Raw genomic sequence first — 24,453 nt, 5'->3', positions numbered from 1 at the left:
TAACATAAGTACACTCCTTATCTCATAAGCTATCAGCCTGAAGACAATTAGACATCGAAGGTGATACCACCTCACACTTGTGAGAATGGCCATCATCAAAAAGAAAAGAGGTGAGTGTTGGTGAGGATGTGGAGAAAAGGGAACCCTCCTGCACTGTTGGTGGGAATGTAAATTGGTATAGCCACTATGGAGAACAGTATGGAGTTCCTAAAAAATTAAAAATAGATCTACCATATGATCCAGCAATCCCACTCCTGGGTATATACCCAAATGATATGAAACCAGAATCCTGAAGACATATCCACATTCCCATGTTCATTACAGCATTGTTCACAGTAACCAAGATATGGAAACAGCCTAAGTGTCCATCTATGGATGAATGGATAAAGAAGATACACACACACACACCTTACACACAGGAATATTATTAAGCCATAAGAAAAGGAGAATCCTGTCACTGGCAACAACACGGAGGGAACTTGAGGGCATTATGCTAAGTGAAATAAGTCAGAGAAAGACAAACTCTGCATGATCTCACTGATATGTGGAATCTAAGAAAAGCTGAACTCATAGAAACAGAGAGTAGAGTGGTGGCTCCCAGGGGCTGGAGTCTGGACAAAATGGAGGGATGGTGGTCAAAGGGTACAAACTTCCAGTTATAAGATTAATAAGTTCTAGGCATGTAATTTACAGCATAGTGACTGTAGTTAACAATACTATATTTTATACTTGAAAGTTGTTAGAGTAGATCAGAAGAAATGGTAATTATGTGAGGTGATGTAGGTGTTAACTAACCATAGTGTGGCAACCATTTCTCAAAATATAATTATATCAAATCATCACATTGTACTTCTTAAATTTATCCAATGTTTCATGTCAATTATATCTCAATAAAGCTAGGGGAAAAAAAGAATTAATCTTGATTTCCAATCATGTCCAAAAATACATGTTTGAGTCTTTGAATCATTCAGTAGGAAAAAAAGAGAAAGTAGAGAGAACTATTAGCAAATAACTTATATTTTTATATAAATATTCAGAAAATTGGTAAGAATAGCCAGATTTTGGTTATGGGACTACCAAACCTATGGACTAAGCATGAAGGGAACATTGTTAGTGTGGGTGTTTGATGTAATGCATGTAACCCATGTTTGGACAGGCAACACCTAGAGAAGTTGGCTTCTGCTAGTTGCATTTCAGCTTATTCATCTTCTTTGAGTGACTGGGAGACAAAAGTATACAAAGAATAAATATTAAAAACTAAATATTTTAGGGGTTGAAGAAGACAAATAGTCCCTCTTATCTGTCAGGATACTACTTTATAAGTCCACATTCTCATCCTCTGCTGCTCAGAGTATGCTGCTTGGGGATATTCTTTGTTATTAAGACTCTAAATTTATGATAGTGGCAGCTCTAATATTTTAATTGGTAACTGTTCATAGGAACATATGAAACAGGTCTGAGTAACCAAAGCAACTTTAAAAACAGGAAAGGATACAAACATTATACTATTGCCTTACAACATATTATAGCATATATGTAATGGTAATGGATATTTACATTTATTTATTCATTGTCTGGTCTCAGAAGCCTCTATTCCCCTGATGATGAGAAACATATCTTAAAGTTACCAAGAAAGGTAACCAAAATGCTTATTCACCTGAACTCGGTCCTCTTGGAAAACGAATCAGCTATTTTAATTTTGAATTCCCAGTTCGAGGACATCTCACCTCTTTCTCTCCTCTCCCTCTCCAAAAGGGTATATTTATGAATGTAGAGTATGCTTAGGTATATGCGTGCTGCCTTCTGTATCATTGCTGGTGTCTGCTGTGAGTGACTGTCCTGTCTGGTCTCTGGTCACACTGCAGCAGAGTCTGCTGAGGATGGCTGGTCCACCCTGCTACTTTGGGTACCATGGTTCCTTGTCTTGGCTTTCAGTTTTGAGGCTCCCATATATGGCATCTTTCTTCCTCTTAGGCTGGGACTCTTCTGGCTCCCTAGAGAGGGTCTCCACATTCTTGCATTCCTCTGAGGAGCAAAAGGGCCGTCTACTTTCTTTGCACATGGCTATATTATGCACTTCAACAAAGTTGAAGCTAACTTCAAATCCTTCCTTCAGTCATGGCTCCTGTCCTGCTAGAGTTCCAGTGCCATGCAGATTCGGCAATATAATTAATGTACAACTTTGCTGAGAGGAAAGAAGTAAGGCCTCTTATACTGGGATTTTCCCCAAACTTATATGAGTGTAAGCATTGTTCCTCATTTCTGCCCTGGTCCCTAACACCCAGTGAGATCCCCCATGGATGGGATGGGATGGTGATGGGGTAAGGGGGTGAGTGGTGGTTAGGAAGGAGTTGGGGCAGGATGCCAAAGCTTAAACTTTCGCCTCTGCCTTTCTCTCTCCTCCATCTCTCCAAGGTCACCATCTAAAGTGGCCTTTTCTTGCCCTATGTCCTCCATATTTTTTATGCTATATCTTTTAGTGCAACTTTACCACTCAAGTTTACCAGAGTTGGATCATGATATATACAAAGACGGTTTTATCAATAGAACTTAGAAAGCGCTACTCTCTTCACAAAGCCTGGCTTTCAATGCCATTGTTCCTTTAAGTACTTGAAAAGGCTAGATTTTAAGCTCCAACTGAACAATGACTCCTTTGTTCTAAGACTGTACCCAGTCTTTTTCAGGAGTAATGGATACTTGTTGCTTCACTGGTTTTGGTGCTGTAGAGAATCACGATTCAAGGAAAATGAAAAAAAAAAAGTGATGGCTTAAGATTTTCCATTATGTTTCTATCACAGACATACAATGTTTCAACTAAAATCTAAAGCTATTAGAGAGGAAATAAAGACAAGGGAAATGAGAGGAAAAGAAATGAGGTGATGAGAGGAAATGAGAAGAGAAAAAGGAAAGAAAAAAAAAGAGAACAAGTGCCAGAGGATTTGACAAATTGCCCCTGTTTCCCTCTTTTTCTATTTTCTGAATTATCTCCGCTTTGTTGCAGGCAGAAGACAAAAGGGTGCCTATTACAGGGGAGAACCCCAAATATAAAACCACCTATGAGACAATGCTTGTAGGTCTATTCAGATTAGGCCTTTGGAGGTTGTAGTTTTGTAGATCACTGGAATTATCATCACCACAGGTCAAGCAGAGAAGCCCTCAAATCAAACAATTTCCCCACATTGGATTTAATTTGCTGGTCAAATGTAAACTTTTTTTTTGTTAAAGTCCACAGGGCATAGTTGAGATTTCTGAACTAGAAGTAGTTTGATTCCCCTTAAGAACTGATTTGCTTTTATATAATGGACACTGAATCTAGCACCTCTATATATTTGCCTTTATTTGATAGCGGCTGCTAGAAAACTCAGAATCTCATTTGCATCTAACCTTTAGAAAGTACCCCTGGTTATACAGACTTTTATGATATTTTTATTTTCCAATATATATTTGAATTTGCCTTCATTATCTACCTTATTTATGATAATACTCTTAGTAATAAGTGTAGCAAACAGGATAGGCTGGGTTATCCTACAGTAACAAGCAATCATGAAATGGCAGTGGATTACAATAACAAAGCTCATTACAGGGAAGCTCTGATGCCATAATGGGGAGGTCCAGGTTGACAAAGCAGTTTTTCTCCAGACTATTACCAGAGGTAAATTAGAGATTGTGACAAAGTACATGTTGAGTCTTAAAAGTTCCATCAAGGATAATACCTGTCATTTCCACTCACATTTCATTGGCCAAAGTAAGTCATATGGCTGCCTGAATCAGTGAAGTATAATCTTCCTCCAGAGAGGCCCAGGGAATATTTGGGGATAACAATATAGTCTATCAAAATAGGTAGCATTTATTTAAATAATTCTTTGGAACCTGGCATTCTTCTAAGACAGGCATTCTTCTAACCCTAACCCTAACCCTAATCCTAACTTTAGACACCATTTTATACCAGTTCTTGTGGTGGACCTGGACGTGACAGCCAAGGGCTGAAAGTCAAGTAGGGGTGACTTAGACTAAATAATAATTAATATCAATTGCAGCAGCATTAAAACATTTTGGCAACACATCCCTTTGCACTCTCATTACTTGGTATCCTGAATTTGACAGGAAAGCAACATGCAGATGTATTCATTTCAAGTTTACTATCAACAGAATGGTTGAATCTCAATGGAATGGTTGTATCTCCCCTAAACACATATACTGGAATCCTAACCTCCAGTGTGATGGCATTTGGAGGTGGAGCCTTTGGGAGGTCATTTAGGTCATGAAGGTGGATTCCTCATGAGTGGGGTTAGTGCCCTTATAAAAGAGACCCCAAGAAGTCCCTAGCTTTCTTTCCCCCATGGGAAGACAAGGCAAGAAGCCAGCAGGTTGCAACCTGGAAGAGGGTTCTTACCAGAATCCAAACATGCCAGCACTCACATCTCACAATCCCAACCTCCAGAGCTGTGAGAAATAAATTTTTATTCTTTATATGTCACCCAGTCTATGGTACTTTGTTGCAGCAGCCCAAACTGACTAAGACATATTATGATTAATTTATACTATATAATAGAAGGCAGGCATTTGGAGTCTTGTAGATAACTATTCATGCCCAGGCAGGGATATGGAAATATTTTTTATCAGAATTGAAAATTTATGCCTTGAAGCTGACCATTTTTGAAGGCTTACAATTTTTAAAAATTTCCTCATGAAATTTAAAAAGAATTCTATTTAGTACTTAATAGATTACACATCAACATTCAAAAATAATTTCACATGTACTTATGAGTAAACATTAATGTAGAAAATATCTTTTGTTAAAATTTCTTCCATTTCTTCTTATGAGAACTGAAATTATGTTATAATAGACTTCTTTTAAAGTCTATGAAAATAAGAAGTACTATAAATTTAACTTTACTATAATAAAATGCCTTGCATTTTCTGGTTTCCAGAATATATAACCACACATTATGTTCATCCTTGAATATCTTGAAGTGTACATACTAGGAAGTTTAGCATGAAAGAAACAGGCACTCAAGCAGGTGGATAACATAATTTTCATTTTTCTAATGTATACCAGAGCCTAAATTTCATCTTGCCTTCATTTGAAACCCAACCATTCAGTTTATTGTAAACTGACTTGATGGGAAATTTATCTTAAGACTTATGTAATCTTTGCCCCTTGTGTATCATGATATTTGGGGGAATATATTTTCTGGGGATAACATATGGTGGAGCAATCTTTCAGGTTACCTCTTGTGACCCCGAGTTTGCCTTATGGGGGAAAAATATGCTTCCAATTAAAATTGTCCTATAGGGACGCTATTCTTTATGAATTCAGAGTGAAGAATAGCTAAGGACTCTGGTTCGTGTTTGACAGCTGGTGCAAAGCACCTTGAATCAATAAAACTGTTATTAATTCCATCCTAAGTACTTGCTATTTGTTCACCTTGACATGATTCTATAAAGAACTGCAGATTTGAAAACCTCTAATACAGGTTATTGTCCAGAATAAGGCCAGCATTCCTGCAAAAGGCCAACATACAGACAAAAATATTAGAACATCATATAAATAAAGAACTTCACAACAGCAGTTTGTGGTCACTGTTTTAGGTACTTTGAGGGTCACAAAGAAATTTAAAGACATACTTTATTTCCCTAAATGATACTTCTAGAAAACAAGACATAGAACTTTAACTTAAAGCTATGTAGACCGGGGTTTATAGAAGTTCTTATCAAATACATAAATTCACTTTGTGTCAAATGATCCAAACATTCTTTAAAGATCTACTAGGTTGAACCCTGCATAATGCTAAGTCTACTAAACATTCTTCAGAGTCAAGTAAAATCTAATTACGGGATAATTTATCTTTTTTTTCCCCTTACTGTTCCCAAAGCATAGTCTTTCAAGTTCTTCCATATTTAGTGTATCATCCAGTGCAAAGCAGGACAACACAAAGCCGTGTTAATTATTCATCACTTCGCCTTCATGACACATCTCTAGTTTGTTACTATACCCTATTTGTTTTCTGGAGCATATTTTACAATTTTACCCTCCGATTCACGACTGAGTATCCAGATCCAAAGAGATAATAATTTTCTCTTGCGTTACTAGAGCCCCGCATCTCCAGGAAAAAATCAACTTGATAGGCAATAATGGGGGAGGAGTTGACCATTCATTCCCTTCCTCCCATTACAAGAAAATCAAATTTTAAATTTTAAAAAATTTAAAAGATACGGTTCTCTCTGCAAATGCTCCTTAACAGACAGTCAACAGGAGGAAAGATACACCCATCTCTTTTTTATATTTATTTAGACCTAAGGAATTGAGTGCAGTTTGAGAAATATTTATTGGAATAATGACATATCACATGGCAAAATTAATTCCTCTTAAGTAATTTAGCCCTTTTTAAATGTTTGCCTTCCTTTACCAAACAAATACATAGATGCAAAGAGTGATTGCTATGTCTTATCCATGAGCACCTGGGTGTGGAAGAAGTTCGAGGCTCTAAACATAACTCCCAAGTATCTGCCCATCTGAATTCCTGCATATTATAATTTCTGAGCTCTTTATCAACCAGCTGCATCCACACACCCACATTCCCCCATTTTCCCCTGTGCTTCTGCCACACTGACATTCTTTGAGTTTCCCAGATGCATCCTTCCTTCCAAAGGGTCTTTACACATAACGTTCCCTTCAACATGAAATGGTCTTTTCCCTCCTCTTCTACTATTTAGCAACTTAGTTCTTTTTTCAGGTCTCATCTCTTGAATCATGTCCTACAGATGGAAATACTTGACAAGGTCATACCTTCTACCGTGCACATTTAAAGATTAGTTTCTCCCTCATGGCACTTATTACACATGTAATTGACATTTGATGATACTTTCTATGATCCCCGCCATCAGACAGTTCCATAAGGGACCACTGGTCGTTTTGCTCATTATTATATCCCAGGCTTCTCTTTGGCCTGGCTGATATAGACAGTTGCTTCCCAGGATCCAGTCTCATGCATGTCCATACAGAGAATTATGATTTTGTTTGGGGTGGAAATATACTCAAGTAAAATGCTTGAATTCCCTGACTTTAGCAGCTAAGCATAGTGATGTGACACAGTTCTGGCCAATGTCAATGAGTAAGTTACAATTTTCCTGAGAAATAGAGACAGATGCACCAAGTCTTTTATTGTCCGTCCTTCTGGCCTTGAATGTGAATATAAAGACTGGAGCTATAGAAACCATATTGGGACCATGAGGAAACCAGCATAAAAATGAAAAATAACGTGTTTTCATTGTGGTGAAGCATAAAGATAGCATTACAGGGTGTAATGCTATCTACTCACATAGATGGGATAGGCCTCCACCAAAACGAGTTCAGATGTGGAGACTGATGATGCCAAACACACCACGAGAGTATGAAGAGATGTATTTCTCACATAGGGATTCTTTCTGAGAAGATCAAGGAAGATATTCAAGCAGATCTGAAAATGGCTTGTAGAAGGAAGGGGTGAATGGCCCTGTGGTTTACTGTGCTGGGGAGTAGAGCCAAAGGGCGGGGTGGTTCCTGCACAGTTTGAAATTCCCTGCTGGTGATGGCATGGTTTGAACTTCCCCTCCAGCACCAATGGACGGAGCACCAGGGCTTTCTTAAGAGCTTGCCCAGATCTGGCACAGAAGGATAATGGGGTGTGGGGGTACTTAAGTGCTATCAGCGGTCACGTGTCAAAAATGGAGTCAGATATTTTATTATTTAAGGCGTTAGAAAAATACCTGCAACCATGTACCTCTGTATTCTCATTAGTCACAGACATATACAATCTTAATTGTACAGTAGGTGCTCAATAAATACTTATTATTTTTTTATTGAGGTATAATTGACATTTTAGTTTCAGTTGTACAACATAGTGATTTAATATTTGTGTATATTACAAAATAGTCACCACAATAAATCTAGCTAACATCCATCACTATACATAATTACAATTTTTTTCTTGTGATAAGGACTTTTAAGATCTACCCTCTTAACAATTTTCAAATATGCAATACAGTATTATTAACTACTGTCACCATTCTGTACATTACATCCCTATGACTTATTTATTTTATAACTGGAAGTTTGTGCCTTTTGACCCCCCTTTATCCATTCTGCCCACTCCCCATTCCCTGTCTCTGGCAACCACCAACCTGTTCTGTGTACTTATGAGCTTAATAATACTATATTATATACTTGAAAGTTGCTAAGAGAGTAGACTGTAAATGTTTCATCACAAAAAATAATGGTAAGTATGTGACATGGTGGAGGTGTTAATTAACACCATGGTGGTGATCATTTTGTAATATATCAGTGCATCGGGTCACCTCATTGTACATCTTAAACTTACACAATGTTACATGTCAATTATATCTCAATAAAGTTGGGGGGAAAGAAAGCAAGCTACCAAAGATAGGTGACTAGAAACAGAAATGCACCAGGGCTAAACTTACAAAACCATGACTGAGGTTTTAAGTCCCATCCACCAGTTTCATAGAAAAGGTTTTATTGAAATTCACTAAGTGGCTGCCATGCATATGTCAGTTATTCTTACAGAGTTACCAGAAGAAATTGGATTTTTATATTTTAAGCAAATGAATTTTAAAAAGAAAACTACTGGGGTTCTTGTTGGAAGGTTTTTAGACAAAATGAAGTAGTCATTTTCCAATGTTGTCTTATAGTGAGAAGATAGGAAGTTTTTATGGGGGGGGCATACATTGTTTTTAGAAAAAGTAAATCTAAAAATGGAAATATTTCCAAATAAACTATTTTTGGAAGGAAGGAAGGAAGGAAGACAGGAAGGAAGGAAGGAACAAAGAAACAAAGAAAAAAGAAAGAGCCAGACACTGGTATTCCAATTTCATTGTTTCCCCTCTACTTTGGAATATACACACATTCAGAATATGAATTTTATCAGCTGACTCCCAGATGATCCAGTTACATCTAGATGAAGCTCTTGGGGGAAGAAAGAAAAGCAGGTGGTGCTTCTCAGAAAGTTTCCAGAATATCTGCCCAACAATCCAATATATTAGCATCCATGTACAGATAGAGAGGGGCCACCATGAAACTGTCTGATTGAGAGACAGCTCTTCAGGGTTCAGACGACTCAGGATAATGGTGTGGTTAGCCGTGACATGTTGTTGCTCTACTTTACCAATGATCTTGAAGAACTAGCTGTAGAAAGGAAAGTTCAGATGAAACAGTTACCAGAAGTTATGAGATATTACCATTTGATTCCTAGAAGGGTATAAGCCCTTCCCTAAGCCACATAAGCTTGATACTATGGCTCAGTTAGGTCAGAGGTTGGATGGCTCCCATGGAACCAAAGAATAGTCTTTTTCAGGGAAGCTCACGACTTCATGATCGAAGCATGTAGAATGATATACTATAGAACAAGGAGAAAAGAGAAGTCTGTCTAACTTGATAGCCCACCAAGGAAACACTGGCAGCTCCAATGTGGCAATAGACACCAATCCAATCATGCAACCATCAAAAGAGTAGGAATAAATTCCTAATGTTCATGAAATTTCTGTCTTTAGGTGATGCAGGATATGGAGATTAAGGCTGTTATGATGTTCTTTAGACAGGGTTACTCAGCAAAAGTCTAATAGTAAGTTCTTACAGTAACTACAGTCCCATGAAATACAGAAAAGTCAGCTCAGAAGGCATAGTTCAATGACGCAATGTAAGAGTGAAGCATGGAAATTTGCTGCCAATTTAAGATTACACGGTTCTGGAGTTTAATGGTGAGCTGTCTCTTTTGGGATCATGGCAGGCCTTTTAAGACAATGCACCCTTTTCACGGAACAGAATACAGGATGATCTTTTATGAGAGCCTCCCTGAGTGTTAAACCACTCATAAGGGAGGAGGAGTTCCACTCCAGGGCAGTGCCCTAGAAAGGGGCAATAAAAATGATGATAGTTAACATTTATTGACCACTTATGGGCACTTTGCCAAACACTTGTAAGCATTATTTCATGAAATTCTTCCAACAGCTGTGTAAATAAGTGCCATTATTATCCAAGTTTTATATGTAAAGGAAGTGAGGTTTGAAGCAAGGTTTAAAGGGATTGGTAAATCGACTGAGGTTGCACAGCAGTTAAGTAATAGATCAGATGATGCCAAAGACAGCTCAGGACAGATGAATGGGCAGTAAGTCCAGTACACCTCCTCTCTTCTGGGCTGAGCATTTGGGTCAGTGTCTCCTTCTCACAATTGATGTGTATATCTTAATTTGCTGTTATAATAAGCTTGAGGGATACAACGTATAGAAAATTGGTGAAATCTGTCTCCGATCCAAGCATCCTGGAGAAATCCTGATTATGAGCCTGTTCAATTGGATATTGTCAGGAAACAGAGTCAAGGGGAGGAAGGTGGCAGGGGATGTGACATTTGTGTCACATACTCCCCTTCTTCTTGTCTGAAATTAACTCATTTCTATTTTTATTTTTCCACCTAACCACCATGTAATAGATAGCTATTACGCCAGGCCCTAAGTAAGAATGTTGAACACAGCAAAGACCCTGCTCTCTTAGAGCGTGTATTCTCTTGGGGAAAGAAAGAAAATAAACAACTAAATAAACAAGTAAAGAGTTAAATAAACAAATAAAGAGTTAAATGAAACAAGTTGATGTGAGAGAAAGTAACTTTACTTACTTACTCTGCCTTACTTTAGTCAGAGTTGTCTGGGAAGACTCACTAAGGAGGTGATATTTATGCTGTCAGGACCTGAGTGACCAGAAATCACAGCCAGGGAAGGAGCATGACCCATGACTCTCAGAGACAATAACCAGGTAAAGTACCTGCAATGGGTCCCAGGCTGGCTTGTTCCAAGAGCAGAGAAAAGACAACAGGCTAGGACACAACACACAAGGGGAAGTGCCACAAGGTATTTTTAATACATGGAGCTTCCAATACCCATTAGATACCCGAAAGGAGGTGTCAAACTGGTAAGTGCTTCTCAAACTTTAACAAACATATGAGTCCTGCAAGTATCTTGTTAAAAATGCAGATGGTGATGCAGTCAGTCTGGAGTGGAGCCCCAGATTCTGCTTTTCCCAAAAGCTCCCAGGTGATGACAACCCTGCTGGCCATGGAACACATTTGGAGAAGGGAGCAGGGTGTAGGCAATTTTGCATTTGTGAGTCTCTAGTTAAACACAATGGAGAGAAGAAGGAGACCAAACAATGAAAGAGGTGGTAGGACTTGGGACCAAGGATGTAGTAGGACCCAGGAGAGAGCAGGGCCACAGAAATCAAGAAGTGCTTCAAGTAGGAGGGAGTGTGTGGAACACAGAGGTGTAAAGGTAGCATGAGGACCAGAAAGTGGACTTAGATTTAGCACATAACAGCCCCTGGAAAACTGTTATAGAGTAAGTTAACTTCCTTTTTTTTTAATTGAAGTATAGGTGATTTACAATATTGTTAGTTTCTGGTGTACAGCAAAGTGATTCAGTCATATGTATATATGTATATATCCATATTCTTTTTTTTCTATTCTTTCCCATTATAGGTTATTGTAAGACATTGAATATAGTTCCCTGTGCTATACAGTAAATCTTTGTTGCTTATTTATTTTACATATGGTAGTGTACATCTGTTAATCCCAAACTCCTAATTTATCTTCCCCCCCCCCCCACCACCTTTCCCCTTTGGTAACCATAAGTTTGTTTTCTATGTCTGTGGGTCTATTTCTGTTTTGTAAATAAGTTCATCTGTACTATTTTTTAGAGTACGTTAACCTCTAATACTGCTTTGGGTGGGTTTCACACGTTACCATTCTTCTCAAGCCCTCACTCCACCCCCAGCTGTAATGCTCGCAGATCTCACTTCCTACCTTCCTGAAAAATATAGAGACCAATTAGCAAGATGGACTACTTTCCCCTTAAAACCTACTCCTCGCACGTTTGAAACTTTTTCTATTTCCATCCTTTCCTCCAGTTTCAGAGAACTTGGATACAGCTCCTTCCTGAGAGGTGTGAGCTCTTCTGCCTTCAATTCTCCCACCCTGTCTCACCAGGAAACGTGCTCCTACAGGGTCCTCTTTCCTCACCACTGCACGGATCCACTCAAGGTCACCCATACCCTTGGCTTGTGTATCCTAATGGTCTATTCCCCACGTAAGTGGTTAAGGGAGGAGCACATGATGATGTTCTGCCCAGTGAAACAGGAGAGGAAGTTTGGGATGGGGTAGGGGAAACACTCTTCATTGATTAAAAACAGGCATTCCAGAAGAAAAAGCCTTGAGCAGAGGCTGAGCCCTGTGGGAAGGGTGAAGCCCAGAAGTGCTACAACCATCTTGCAACTCCGAGGAGCAGGAGCCCGAAGGTGCCAACAGGGAAATGGGCAGAAACTCTTATCTTGTAACATAATTGAGCCACGAAGCTAAATGATGGTGGAAAAGCAATATTTCTGAGATATCTGAGAAAACTGTTGCTGCTTAAGCCCATGGAGTTGAGGTTTTCTATTGCCTGCAGTTTAAAGCAGCCTAACTGATGCTTCTACCAGAGCAGGAGATGACTTCCACTGGAGCTGCTCACAGGCAGGATGTAAATACAGTTTCTCAACCCTCTCTTTCTCTCCCTCCCTCTCTCACCACCATCTCCTCCTCCTTCCATCCTGCATCCCTCCTCCCTGCCTTTGTCCCTAGCCCACCCGTTCCTCCCTAGCTCTATACCTCCAAAACTATTCTTTTTTAACTTTTAGACCTGCCCCACACAAGCATAAAACTTCTATCTTCTAGTCCACAAAAGCACTTTGCAAATGGGTATTCACAGCAATTCTTCACGTGCCTATATAATACAGATTTCTGGAGGGTTCCCAGGCCTTATTTTATCTCTCCTTTACTGCTGTGATAGGGATATTGCTGGCTTACGTATTCAATGCTAAGTAACTTGTCACTTGCATGTCTGGAGTTCATGGACATATATAGAAATGAATAGCCATATAGGTGTAGCTAAAAGGGTATTTATTAAACGTTATAGTGATCAGAATAAACAGCATAAAAGGGCATTCTGAATTTTCTCAGCAAGTCATAGGCAGTTTCCATTTCTTTGCTTTATGAATTTCATGAATCCAGAATTTAGAAAATTTCTACTTTTTACAGTAGTCTTAAAGGGCAGATGTCATAAAAGGTTACTTCTATATGTATTTCATAATTGCTTTGCCATTCCTAAGCTTTTACCCAGGGCACACCCTGGTGTGGGTTTATGTGTGGGTGGGTTGTTTGGGTAGGTCCTACAATGATTTCAAAGTTTCCTGGTTAGTGGAAATATAGCTTTGAAGGGATTTTGCCTATGGACTTCAGGCAGCTTTGCTGATTATGTGATTTTTTCCCCCCCAAACCAGAAAAGAAACTCTCTTTAAGTTAGCAGAAGGGTTTAGATGGTTTGGGTGGAGAAAGGATAACAGATATCTAAAACACAAACTTTCCCTGTGGTGCGTGTGATTAGGAATCTTCCAGGTGTTCTGGGATATGAACTGGTAGACTGATGTGTGTGCCATGTAAGTGTGTGCTAGGCTGCACCTGGGGTTCTCACAACTTGCTCTGCCTTTTGGAGAGTCCGTGGTTTTTATTTCTAAACAGCAAAGTTTTGTCCTTCACTGTTTCTATAAGCAGTTTGCATCAACTGATGCTTTTCCAAACATCTCAAAACTAAGAATTCCACAGTTGCATAAGAGAGAGGAAAAGTCAGTCTCCTCAGAAGAAGGGTAGATACCCTGCTGTGCACACTAGGGCACGTGTCCCACTTCTGCCCCGGGGTGCAGTGTCATGTTCTTCCTGAAAAGAGAGATGTAACAGATCCACAAAGAGCTGCAATTTTGCTTGCTCTCTGCACTGACCCTGCCCCAGCACTAACCCAAATGCAAAGAGTCATTCAGTTCTGATGACAAGCTCCTGCTCTGTCACCCATCACGACCTGAGCGTTAGCCTTATCCATAGGAACTCAGTTTTTGTCAATTTCCAATACGCTTCCCTTGTGATCCTTTTCTTATGATTGTGTATCTTTAAAGTTAATGTAGTTATAATCAGTACTTCTCTTATTTTCTTGAATTTCTTTTTATTTCTGCGGTTTTGATGAATATTTAATAGAAAGCCCACAATGCTCACTTTCATATTTCAAATTCTATTCAAATTTATTCAAAGATAAGATCACTCAGTATAGTTGGAGAAGTCTACATAAATAATAAAACTGACGATTCAGATCCACATGGGATAATACTGTCCCCATATGATCTGCATAGGTTACAGAAATGTTTTTTTCTTAACATAGCCGTCCTGTGCCTCTTCTCAACTTTAATATATTAATTTTTGCTATTTCTGGTAATGCTATTACAAAGATAAAATTTCAGCCACTTCAACATTAAAAATAACCATAAAACTTCAACCCTCCCCAAACAGATGTGATTTAATCAAACTGAATCCATGGAAAAGTTTTTTTTTCATGAATTTTAATAACTGCCTTAATATTCTTAGGATCACAGTGACATTTCTTGGACAATTTGAAGTGAGCTGAAAATGATAAAAGTACATGTATCATTCTATTCTCATCACTGCAACTTAGACATTGGGATGAAAGTTGTACCTCTTATTTCTCAATAGCTGAGTAACACGCTCCTGGTTTTCACTACAGCTGATGAGAGGGAAAGCAAGGTAAACTGGATGCATGTGACAAACACGGAAGGTAATATGTTTCCAGGATGTGGCATCTTGTCACTGACCACAGCCTCTTGGAACAAGATAAAGCCACTGAAATAATTAACAGATGTTAGCATACTTGAAATATAAAAGTTCTATCGCTAAAAATTACGTAGGGTCAGATGGAGATTTGGCACTTGGTCCATAATTTAACTGACTTGGCAAATGGGAAGTTGAGATCCAGAGGCACATAACGTATAATACGTAGGCCACACACTTTGCACACCATGCAGGAGCTCATAAACTACTGATGATATGTACGCTGTGCTAAGCCAGCTTGATTAAGTATTAACACAGTTTTTGATACTTAGGGAAATCTGAAGTCAATTTTCACATCGACTAAATTAAAAAGTTATTTCTATAAGAGCAAAAGAGTAGACTTTTCTCCAAGTTCAAAGCATGTCTACAAATTTTATTATTTAGCCTCGGCTTGCAATTCACCTGATGACTGGTGTATCTTCCTGTCAATTTTGTAATCTATCCAGCCTACTCTTTTTCAAAGTATCTCTTTCTTTCCCCCACTCTTGTCTATTACTTCACATTTCAGAACAAGTTGGCAGTAATGATTTTCAGATGAGTATCTGTAGCTGAAATGGAGCTTCTCAGCCTTAACTCACAAATGCATTCAAGTCAAGCGTTGAATGAGGCTTGTGCTACTTTAGAGTTTGTAGTTTTATTCACAGCTTTGCAGATGAAGTCGCCAGCTTCCATCACTTTGTAAAGATTCACACCCTGGTGAGACAAAGATGACAGTGATACCAGGTGGGAAGGGGGGTTAAGGAGAAAGAAGACAAAACAGATTCTTTTTAATTGTATTAGTAGTTACTTAACCATTTAAAATTACTAAACAAAATGCTGTTCATTATTGATGGGGGGGGCAGCATTTATCTCCATGAATTATGTAGATTTAGATTTTTCTGCTTTATTAAAACATATCTTGAATCTGACCCTAGTATAAAACCATAGGCAAGCCACACCTGAATAACTCAGTGTAATTCATGCTGATACCTAAACTCTACAAAGGCCAACAGTGGAACCAGAAAGACTCTACAAAATATCAGTGAAGGGCAATTAAAATGACAATCGTTTGGAGGAGTTCAAAGATAAGGACTTAGGGGGGAAAAAAAAACCCTCTTAGTATATCTTAGTATGTAAAGAAACAAACCTTATAAAGCTGTAAGAAATATAGGAAAGATGAATGTATAATTTTTAACCATGTTCAGAAACACTCTTACTGGCATGAAATTGAAGGAGGCAGTCCAATAAAATGAAGTAGTATTTAGTACACATCTGGAACTTGTTTGCCTGAGAGGTTGTACTGTCTGAAAGCATAAGTAGGATCAACAAAGACTTTGGTAAATCCATGGATGACAGATCGACAGTTGGGTATGAAGGCCAAGTTCAAGGCAGGCTCGTCATCTTGGGCTTGGTGCAGCCAAAGATCACCATCATCGAGGTTTCCACCCTGCACCTGTGCTGTCACTGGGGGGGAGGGGGGTGGAACGGGGGCACAGTGTTAGGTGGATTAACCACAGATTTGCCCCATGTAGTATTTCGTAAGCTCCTATGTCCTCCCTCAACTCAGACTAGAAACAACAGGGACTTAAAATCAAACAGACTCAGGCTCCCTTGTTATTAAGGAGTAGTTTTTAAAATTTATGTAAGTTTGTCGTTTTCTTAAAACAGACAAATATAAATACTCATAGGGGCTTTTCATACAAGTGATCAAAAAGAGATCACCATTTTAATATAGGGAGTTACTTCTCTCTAGAAACTTTTAGGGCACTGTTTTCTTTGTAGTTTACTTCTGTTTAAAAATCATCAAAAATATTTTGTAAAATGACAAGTAAGTAATTTTCACTGTTTCTTTTTATTATGAAGTTGTTTTTAGGGTACTAACATGTGCTTTGGTTTTGTCATGGTAATGGTTTTGGCTGGAGTATCTGTTAGGCACATTTTGGTTTTACATCCTTAATCTAGTAATACGTAAATTTTGTAAATAATAAGCTACATGTGTGTCTTTCATTTCTGAATTACATCTAACAAAAGATAATAAGATTTTAGTCACCAGCATTCTTCTTTGCTTTCCAGTAATTCCATTTATAGCAATTACGCAGTGGGATTGCTTGGTATTGTACCAAAGGATTCTGTTTTGGCCTTCCTCTACTGTTTTATTTAATGAACAGATACCTTTATGAAATAATGTTGCATTTATTCTTAAATCATTTAGCACTTAAACCAGGTGCTTAAATATATCTCATGTACTATGATCCATTCTGGGGTTTCAAGAACTTCTCACAGAATATGGTTTCTGTCTTGAGGGTGCCTGTGGTCAAGCAGGCAATATGGAGCCCTAAACAGGAAATCCAGTACTTCCACTAAAGTCACTGAGAGAGAGAGATGCTCGGATGATCGTGAGGGCAGAGCTGCAGGGTAGTCAACCCACTGAGGAAAAGAGTATAGAAACAAATGGAGAGGAGTGTGTCAGGGAAGGGTGCCAGGAAGGTAAACCCTGACCTGAGGCTTGTACGGACATTATGAGTCCTTGAGAAGAAGTAAGAGGAATGAGGCACTGTCGGCAGAGAAGAGTACGAGACATCTGAAAAATACCATGGGATACATGGAAAGTAATGGGCAGAGGTGACTGGAAAAGGTATAAAAGGTATAGAACACAGCCTTGCTTTTCAGGAAATGGGAATCCACTGACGAGTACCCAAGCAGGAGCAAGGCATATTCATGTTTGCATTTTAGATAAAATCTTTTATGGTAGCATGGAGGATGAGTTCAAAGGCAGTCTGAAGCCAGCAGACCAGTATGGAGGATGAATATCCAGGAAAGAGATAAGAACTTGTGCTGATGTAGCTACAGCAAGGATAGTAAGGAAGGAACAAACAACCAAAATATTTTAGAAGTTGAAGCAGTAGCTCTTGGTAGTTGAGTAAGCATGGGAGACATAGTGATACAGGTTGTACAGAGAATCTTGGCTTGTTGGCTGATATCCAATGCAACAACTGTCCTTGAACTGTGAAATTCTTAGGAATGGAGACATGGCTTATTTGCATTTGGACCCGCATGGCCTGACACATATGAAGCAGAGTTCATATGTTGACTCAGCTGAGTTCAACCAAGTCATTTAAATCTTCAAGAAAGGATTTCTATGAATTGGGAGTTTGGGATCAGCAGATGCAAACTATTATATACCAGACGGATAAAACAACAAGGCCCTACTGTATAGCACAGGGAAATATATTCAATATCCTGTGATAAACCATAATGGAAAAGAATATTAAAAAGAATATATATATATATATATATATATATATAACTGAATCACTTTGCTGTACAGTAGAAATTGACACAACATTGCAGGTCAACTATACTTCAATAAAATAAATTTTAAGAAAAGAAAGGATTTCTACTTCTGTCATGGTCATACATTTCTAATAGAAATGATGGAAACAATCAGGCTACTTTGTAATAGCTATTTCTAACCAGAGAAGAGAGGCTCCTGGTGTTTAGTGCCAAGTGGTATCAGTCTTTCACTGAACATTATTGAGGTTCTCTAGGCAACAGGCACCTGTGAATCAGCTGTCATACTATATTTCTGCCTGCAGGGGGACCTAGACACAGAAAGAAGATGATTCTACAACCTCGTGGTAGGTTCAGAGGAAGACACAAAGGTAGCCTGGAAACACGGAGGAGAGGAACCCAGCAGTGTGGGCCTGGGGAATCAGCAGGGAGATGTTAGAAGGTGCGTTATTGAGGATGGTGGTGCCTCACTCTCCAGGTGAAATCAAGTATGGACAGTAAGGCTATTCCAAGGGGTGGTGAAAGCAGGAGCAAGGGGTGGAGGTGAGAAACCGAATGCCACAGGGGGGGAGACTGCAGACAAGCTGGCTGCTGCAGGAACATCGCTCAGTAGAGTGAGGGAAGAGGAGAGAGAGGAGATATGGAGAGGACAATTCCATTCTGTAATCCAGGTGATGCTTTACATCTCAGAAAACATTTTGAACTTCTGATAATCTGTGAACAGTTGTTTGCCCTTTATATTTTATCCTTAAAAAAAAAAAAAATCTGCCTTAGAATGGTAGGCCATTTTAACAAGCATGCAGCAAAACAAGGTATTAATTTTGGTGGGTTATTATAGAGCATGTGACTTTTTCAGGTAGCACTTGTAAAGAGAGTATTCTTGTTCACATGCTAAGTATTATTAAGCTCTGGCCCTCCACTGGCCATTTTAAAAGTGCCGTGGGCTCTCTTCCAGAAGCCCTACTTGTCACCATGAGAAAATCAAGATCTTAGTTTTCCTCCAAGGAAAACAAAACAGCAAAAACAATAATCATAATAGCAAAGACAGGCTCAAATACGCAAAGCGTGTGAAATCAAACTGGATACTAGATGAAAAAGGACTTTGGAGGTCATGAAGCACCATAAAAATGTGAAATGGTAGCATTATTGGTGATCTAACTATAGCAATAAGTTACTTTATAAAGCCCCCCACAAGAATTTTTTATTGCATTTTCCCACTGTGCATTTTAGCAAAGAGCAAAAGTGTAGTAAAACTTGACCTCAAAGTTGCTTCCCAAATCCAAGAAGCATTCCAACTTGAATCTGCAAGGAATGTATGAATATTAAAATATGCTAAGTTAACTTACTGTCTTGACCCCCAGGCCATTAAGCATGTAGATCAAATCCTCAGTGGCTACGTTCCCAGAGGCACCTTTTGCATAAGGGCAACCACCTAATCCGGATACTGCAGAATCCACCACATTAATCCCCATCTGGAAAACAAACCCAAACACTCAAGGTTTGTCTCTTTATGGCATGTAAGTTGTTGCATTTCTATTTAACCTGTTCCAAAGAGCAAATAAACAAAATCTGAACCATGATTCCAGCCTATTCACTTACCGACCTGCTGCTAGAACAGTCCCCGAGGTGCTAATTTCTTTTCTGACTAATCTCATCTTTTAGGCTAACAGACACTCTGCTAAGGATCTCGGGAATGAGAATAATCTTAGATCAAAATTGAAATGGTGTTTTCACTGATAACAGAACAAAGGTAGGGGATGAAGATTGAAGTAAGATAAATACACACATGGGGTGTATTTTCCAACCTAATTTTGAGCTTTAGTCTAAAAACCTTATATAACCAACATGAAAGATTTCCAACATCCTGACTCAAAATCAAGGTGCCTTAGAAGACAGACGGAGTGTGTTGGGGAGCTGTCCTTATGTTTGAACTTGTATTTTGTGGGCTCAACGTATTCACTCAATTCACCCAATCTTTACTGAGCCATTACTTTATTTTGTGCACAAAACCCTGCTGTTTTGGGAGAAGTGAAGAGACACTTAAGAGGCAGGACATCCACCACTAACAATTGTAGCAGCTCACATTTACTGGGTCCTCACTAAGTGCTGGATATTATTATTAATACCTTATGATACTAACTCACAATTCCCACAAAAACCCAGGAGATACTCTTCCATCATCCCCAAATCACAGATGAAGAAACTCAAGTACAGAGGGATCACACATTTTGCCCAAGGTCACCTGTGTCTCCAGAGAATTCACACTCTGCTGTGATTTGTGGCCTCTGGAAACATGCAAGTTGGTTCATGTTATGAGTCTAGGGATATCCAAGGTGGAGATCTCTGTGGACTGGAAAAGTTGTGAAAGACATGAGCACAAAAGGGTCTGAAACGGACCCTGGGGATCAGATTTGAATAACATAAGAAGAGAGGCAAGCAGAGCAGCCCTCTGTGGAAAGGGACAATTGGGAAATCAGAAGCCACCAACAGGCTAATCTGACTCTTCACTCCTGGACATTGAAGAAAAAGTAACACGACCTCAGCTAAAATGATAAATGCTGGGAAACAGAGCCCTTGGCCAATCTGCTAGAGTTTCTGATTCTGGAGGTCTGGGCTGGGCCCTGAGAATTTGAATTTTTAACAAGATCCCAGATGTTGTTCTCACTGCTGCTCTGGGGAATCACACTTTCTTTCTTTTCCTTTACTTTTTTGATAAACTTTTTATTTTAGAATAGTTTTAGATTTTCAGAAAATTTGGAAAGAAAGTACACAGCATTACCATACATTACACACAATTTCCCCTATTGTTCACATCTTACATCATTATGGTATATTTGTCACAACTAACGAACACATATAATATGTTATTATTAACTAAAGTCCACACATGATTCAGATTTCCTTAGTTTAGAAGCTAATGTCCTTTTCCTGTTCCAGGAACTCATCCGGGTACCACATTACATGTAGTTGTCTTGTCTCCTGCTGTGGCTGTGACACCTTCTCAGACGTTCTTTGTCCCATTGACCTTGACAATTTTGAATTGTTACTTGTCATGTGTTTTGCACAATGTCTTTCAATGTGGGTATGTCTGATGTTTTCTCATGGTTAGACTGGAGTCCTGAAGTTTTGTGAGGAGAGCAACACAGGGGAAGTGCCATTCTTAACACATCATATCAAGGGTGCGTACTATATGGTTTACAACTGGTGATGTTCACCTTTACCCCATGCCCCCTTGTCCATATGGTACTTTTTGGAAAAAAGTCACAATGTGCAGCTCACACCTAAGGAGTGGAGAATACCTACCTAAATTATTTAGAAATTTCCCATATGACAGATTTGTCTATTCCCCCATATTTATTTATTTCTTCAAACATTTGTTTATATCAGTAGAGACTCATGGGTATTTATTTAGTACTTTGGGTTGTAATCCAATATTCCCTTATATGTCTTGTCACTCACGTTGTTTGAGATTTAGCTGTTGGGAGCTCTTCAGGTGGCTCCTATCTCCTTTGACATGCCAAGGGGGCTGCACATTTTTTTTAACTGAAGTATAGTTGATTTACAATGTCGTGTTAATTTCTGCTGTACAGCAAAGTGATTCAGTTTCATATATATGTATATACATATATATACACACACACAGATATATATATACACATATATATACATATATATATATACACACACACACAGATATATATATACACATATATATACATATATATATATATATACACACACACACACACACACAAACTCTTTTTTATGTTCTTTTCCATTACGGTTCAAGGGGCTGCACAATTTTACTGTTCTGAATTTTCTCTGGTGAGACCTACCATGTTTACCAATGCTCCCAAGGGCAGAACCATAGTCCAAAAGCCATGGATGCCTTTGGGACTAATGCAAGTTTACAGATATAATTTGTTTGCTTCTGTACTTCCATTTCTCCTCATTATACTCTTCAACATGGGAATATGGCAATGGCTCTTCTTCCTTTATCACGACCTCTCTCAAAGCTCAATCATATTTGGGTGTTAATAACTGACCAGCTAAAGTACTGGTCCATTTAGGGCAGTCTACATTTGCGGTGAATCAAAATAGTAAGTTTAAAGAATTATGCTCTAGGAGTGAAATCTGTGGCATTGTCCGGTGGTTGGAAAAGACAAAGGTTCAGACACTGAGCTCATCTCTGGAAGTCTGCCAGGACATCAGATAGGCAGAGGCATTCTTCACCTATAGGTTAAAATTTATTCAGTAGAATTGAATCTATCACTCCAGGAGAAAGAGGTTTCAGTGGTTCTCAATCCCTACCAATTATAATCACCCGGGGACCTTTTAAAACTAACAGCCAAGCTTCTCCCCAGAATCTTTGTCTGGGAATGGGGTCAGGCATTGGTATTTCTTTAAAGCTCCCCTCTGGTGATTCTCTTGTGTAACTAAGTGTGGGAACCCCTGAGGTAAGTTTCTCATCCATCTCTGACTTTATCAACTGTGGGTATGAGTGAGCTTTCATTTAGAGACGCTCTGTACCCTGGGACAGCAAAGAGTTAATCAGGATGGATCAACTTTTCAAGAAAACCTGTTTTTGAAAGAACACCCCAAAAAGTATGAGGTAGTGAATGTCAGCAGTACCAGCATGAGAGGTGAAAGATGGCTTCAGCCTACCATGAGGGCTTATGATTTGTGCAATTTTCTGTATGTGCATTAGACTTTGATAAACATCAATGACAAAAAGGAGGTGTTGTTGGAACTGAAGGTAAACAAGAAAACTTAAACTGGTAGGAAAATAACCTGGAACTTTTTTTCTGTTGAGCAATTAACTAGTAATTAGTCTTAATTGCCAATATCCATTATCCTAGAAATTCCTATCAAAAAAGTACTTCCTAGGAATATTTTGCAAATTCTAAGTAAATAATTAGGTAAGAAATAAAAACAGATATATATGGGTGAGTGTATGTGTCACACATGAAACACACCCCTTATATATAGATTCATTACAGTATGTTTTATATGAATAAAAATTTGGAAACCATCCAAATGTCTGTAATGGGGACTAATTTAAACTAATTAAGGTGTAGCTGTAAAATGGAATGATAAATGCTATGTAAATGCACAGTTAAGGGAAAGAAACATTTTACAGGACATTATAATGGTATATGGAAACATAATCCCATCTTCTAAAAAAAAAAAGGTAGAATTTGGATGATATACCAAAATGCCAACAGCAGTGATCACTGGGTGGTGTGACTATAGGTAATTTATTTTATTTTAATCCTGTTTGTCTTTGTTTTCTAATGCCCCCACAATGAATGTAATTACATATATAATTAGAAAAAGAAAGTTTTCTGCAAACTGTAGCCTGTCGTAGAATGACAGTAAATAAATGAAAATGAGAATAAATAAACCTATGACTGAGTTTATTGACCAACAATTTATTTTGCAACTAACTGATCTTTCAGGGTGTAAGTGTGCAGGGCTAATCTGTGTGCATAATTTTGTAAAGGCAGATGCGATCTGGGTGAAAGCCTCCCTGGAAAATGGTCCTTCCCTCTTTCTTACCATCACATTCGCTCTGGAACAGATTATATTTCTGTGAGTCTTAGTCACAAATCAATTGAATCAATTCTAAGAGCAGTATGTGGATTTAAAATTTCAATAAGCAAATTTAAAGAGAGTTTATTAAAGTATACCTTAGCTGTGAATGAGAATATTAAGATATGTGTTCCTTTTAAAGTCTCTCTTCAAAAAAAAATCACAGTACTTTAAAAATAGAACTTTCTACATAATATCCTCTCAATTCTGTCCTCTATTAAATGTGCAATTCTGTTCCCTAGAAAAACATATCTTCTCAATGTATAGTGTTACCCATACATTAAGTTAGGTGACTTTATTTTGGAACAAGCTGCTTTGGAAATTTCTAGTCATAGTCATCTAAGAAAATTTGATTTCACTGTATATGTTTTCTTTACCTCGACTTCCTTATTCCATTAGAAACGGTACATAATATGATGTAAACAAGCTCTTAACAGAGCAGGAAGAAAAACATTTCTTCTCTGTTCTTTACGGTAAATAGAGGAAACATGTTTTTACTTTGCTACTGAAACCATAGTATTATAGAAAATGCATTGTTATAATATCCTCATGTATTTGATAATAGTAGATGGGTTGCATAGATGATTTTATCATACAAGAGACTGCATTAAAAGATTATTCTTAGAGATTTCCTTTCCCATGTCTCCAAATCTAAAACACTGCTTTTCAGATGATCAGATTACTGGCGTGTGTGTGTGTGTGTGTGTGTAAGCACACAAGCACAAATGGTTTTCTGCACCATACAGTATGTTGCAAAACAAAGCATTTGGGTTTTGTTTTGAAGGAAATATCTTCAGATCAATAACCACAAGATGGCGATGTAACACCAAAATCCACCAAGTTA

General features: G+C 38.4%; 1 protein-coding gene across 4 annotated transcripts in view; it reads right to left on the bottom strand.

The window, feature by feature from the left end:
- Positions 1-15,338: 15,338 nt before the first annotated feature.
- Positions 15,339-24,453, bottom strand: part of HMGCLL1 (3-hydroxy-3-methylglutaryl-CoA lyase like 1) — a 140,171-nt gene continuing 131,056 nt past the window's right edge. For all 4 annotated transcript variants that reach the window (XM_068558157.1, XM_068558158.1, XM_068558159.1 and 1 more), the window contains 2 exons: positions 19,364-19,489; positions 15,339-15,440 (listed from right to left, as the gene is read on the bottom strand). In XM_068558157.1, coding sequence (XP_068414258.1) covers positions 15,339-15,440; positions 19,364-19,489 — 228 coding nt within the window. The remainder of the gene's footprint in view (positions 15,441-19,363; positions 19,490-24,453) is intronic.

The sequence above is a fragment of the Eschrichtius robustus genome, chromosome 12 (assembly GCF_028021215.1).
Source record: "Eschrichtius robustus isolate mEscRob2 chromosome 12, mEscRob2.pri, whole genome shotgun sequence".
Taxonomy (NCBI): Eukaryota; Metazoa; Chordata; class Mammalia; order Artiodactyla; family Eschrichtiidae; genus Eschrichtius; species Eschrichtius robustus.
Note: the sequence above shows the minus strand (reverse complement) of the source record. Positions and strands in the feature narration are given on the sequence as shown.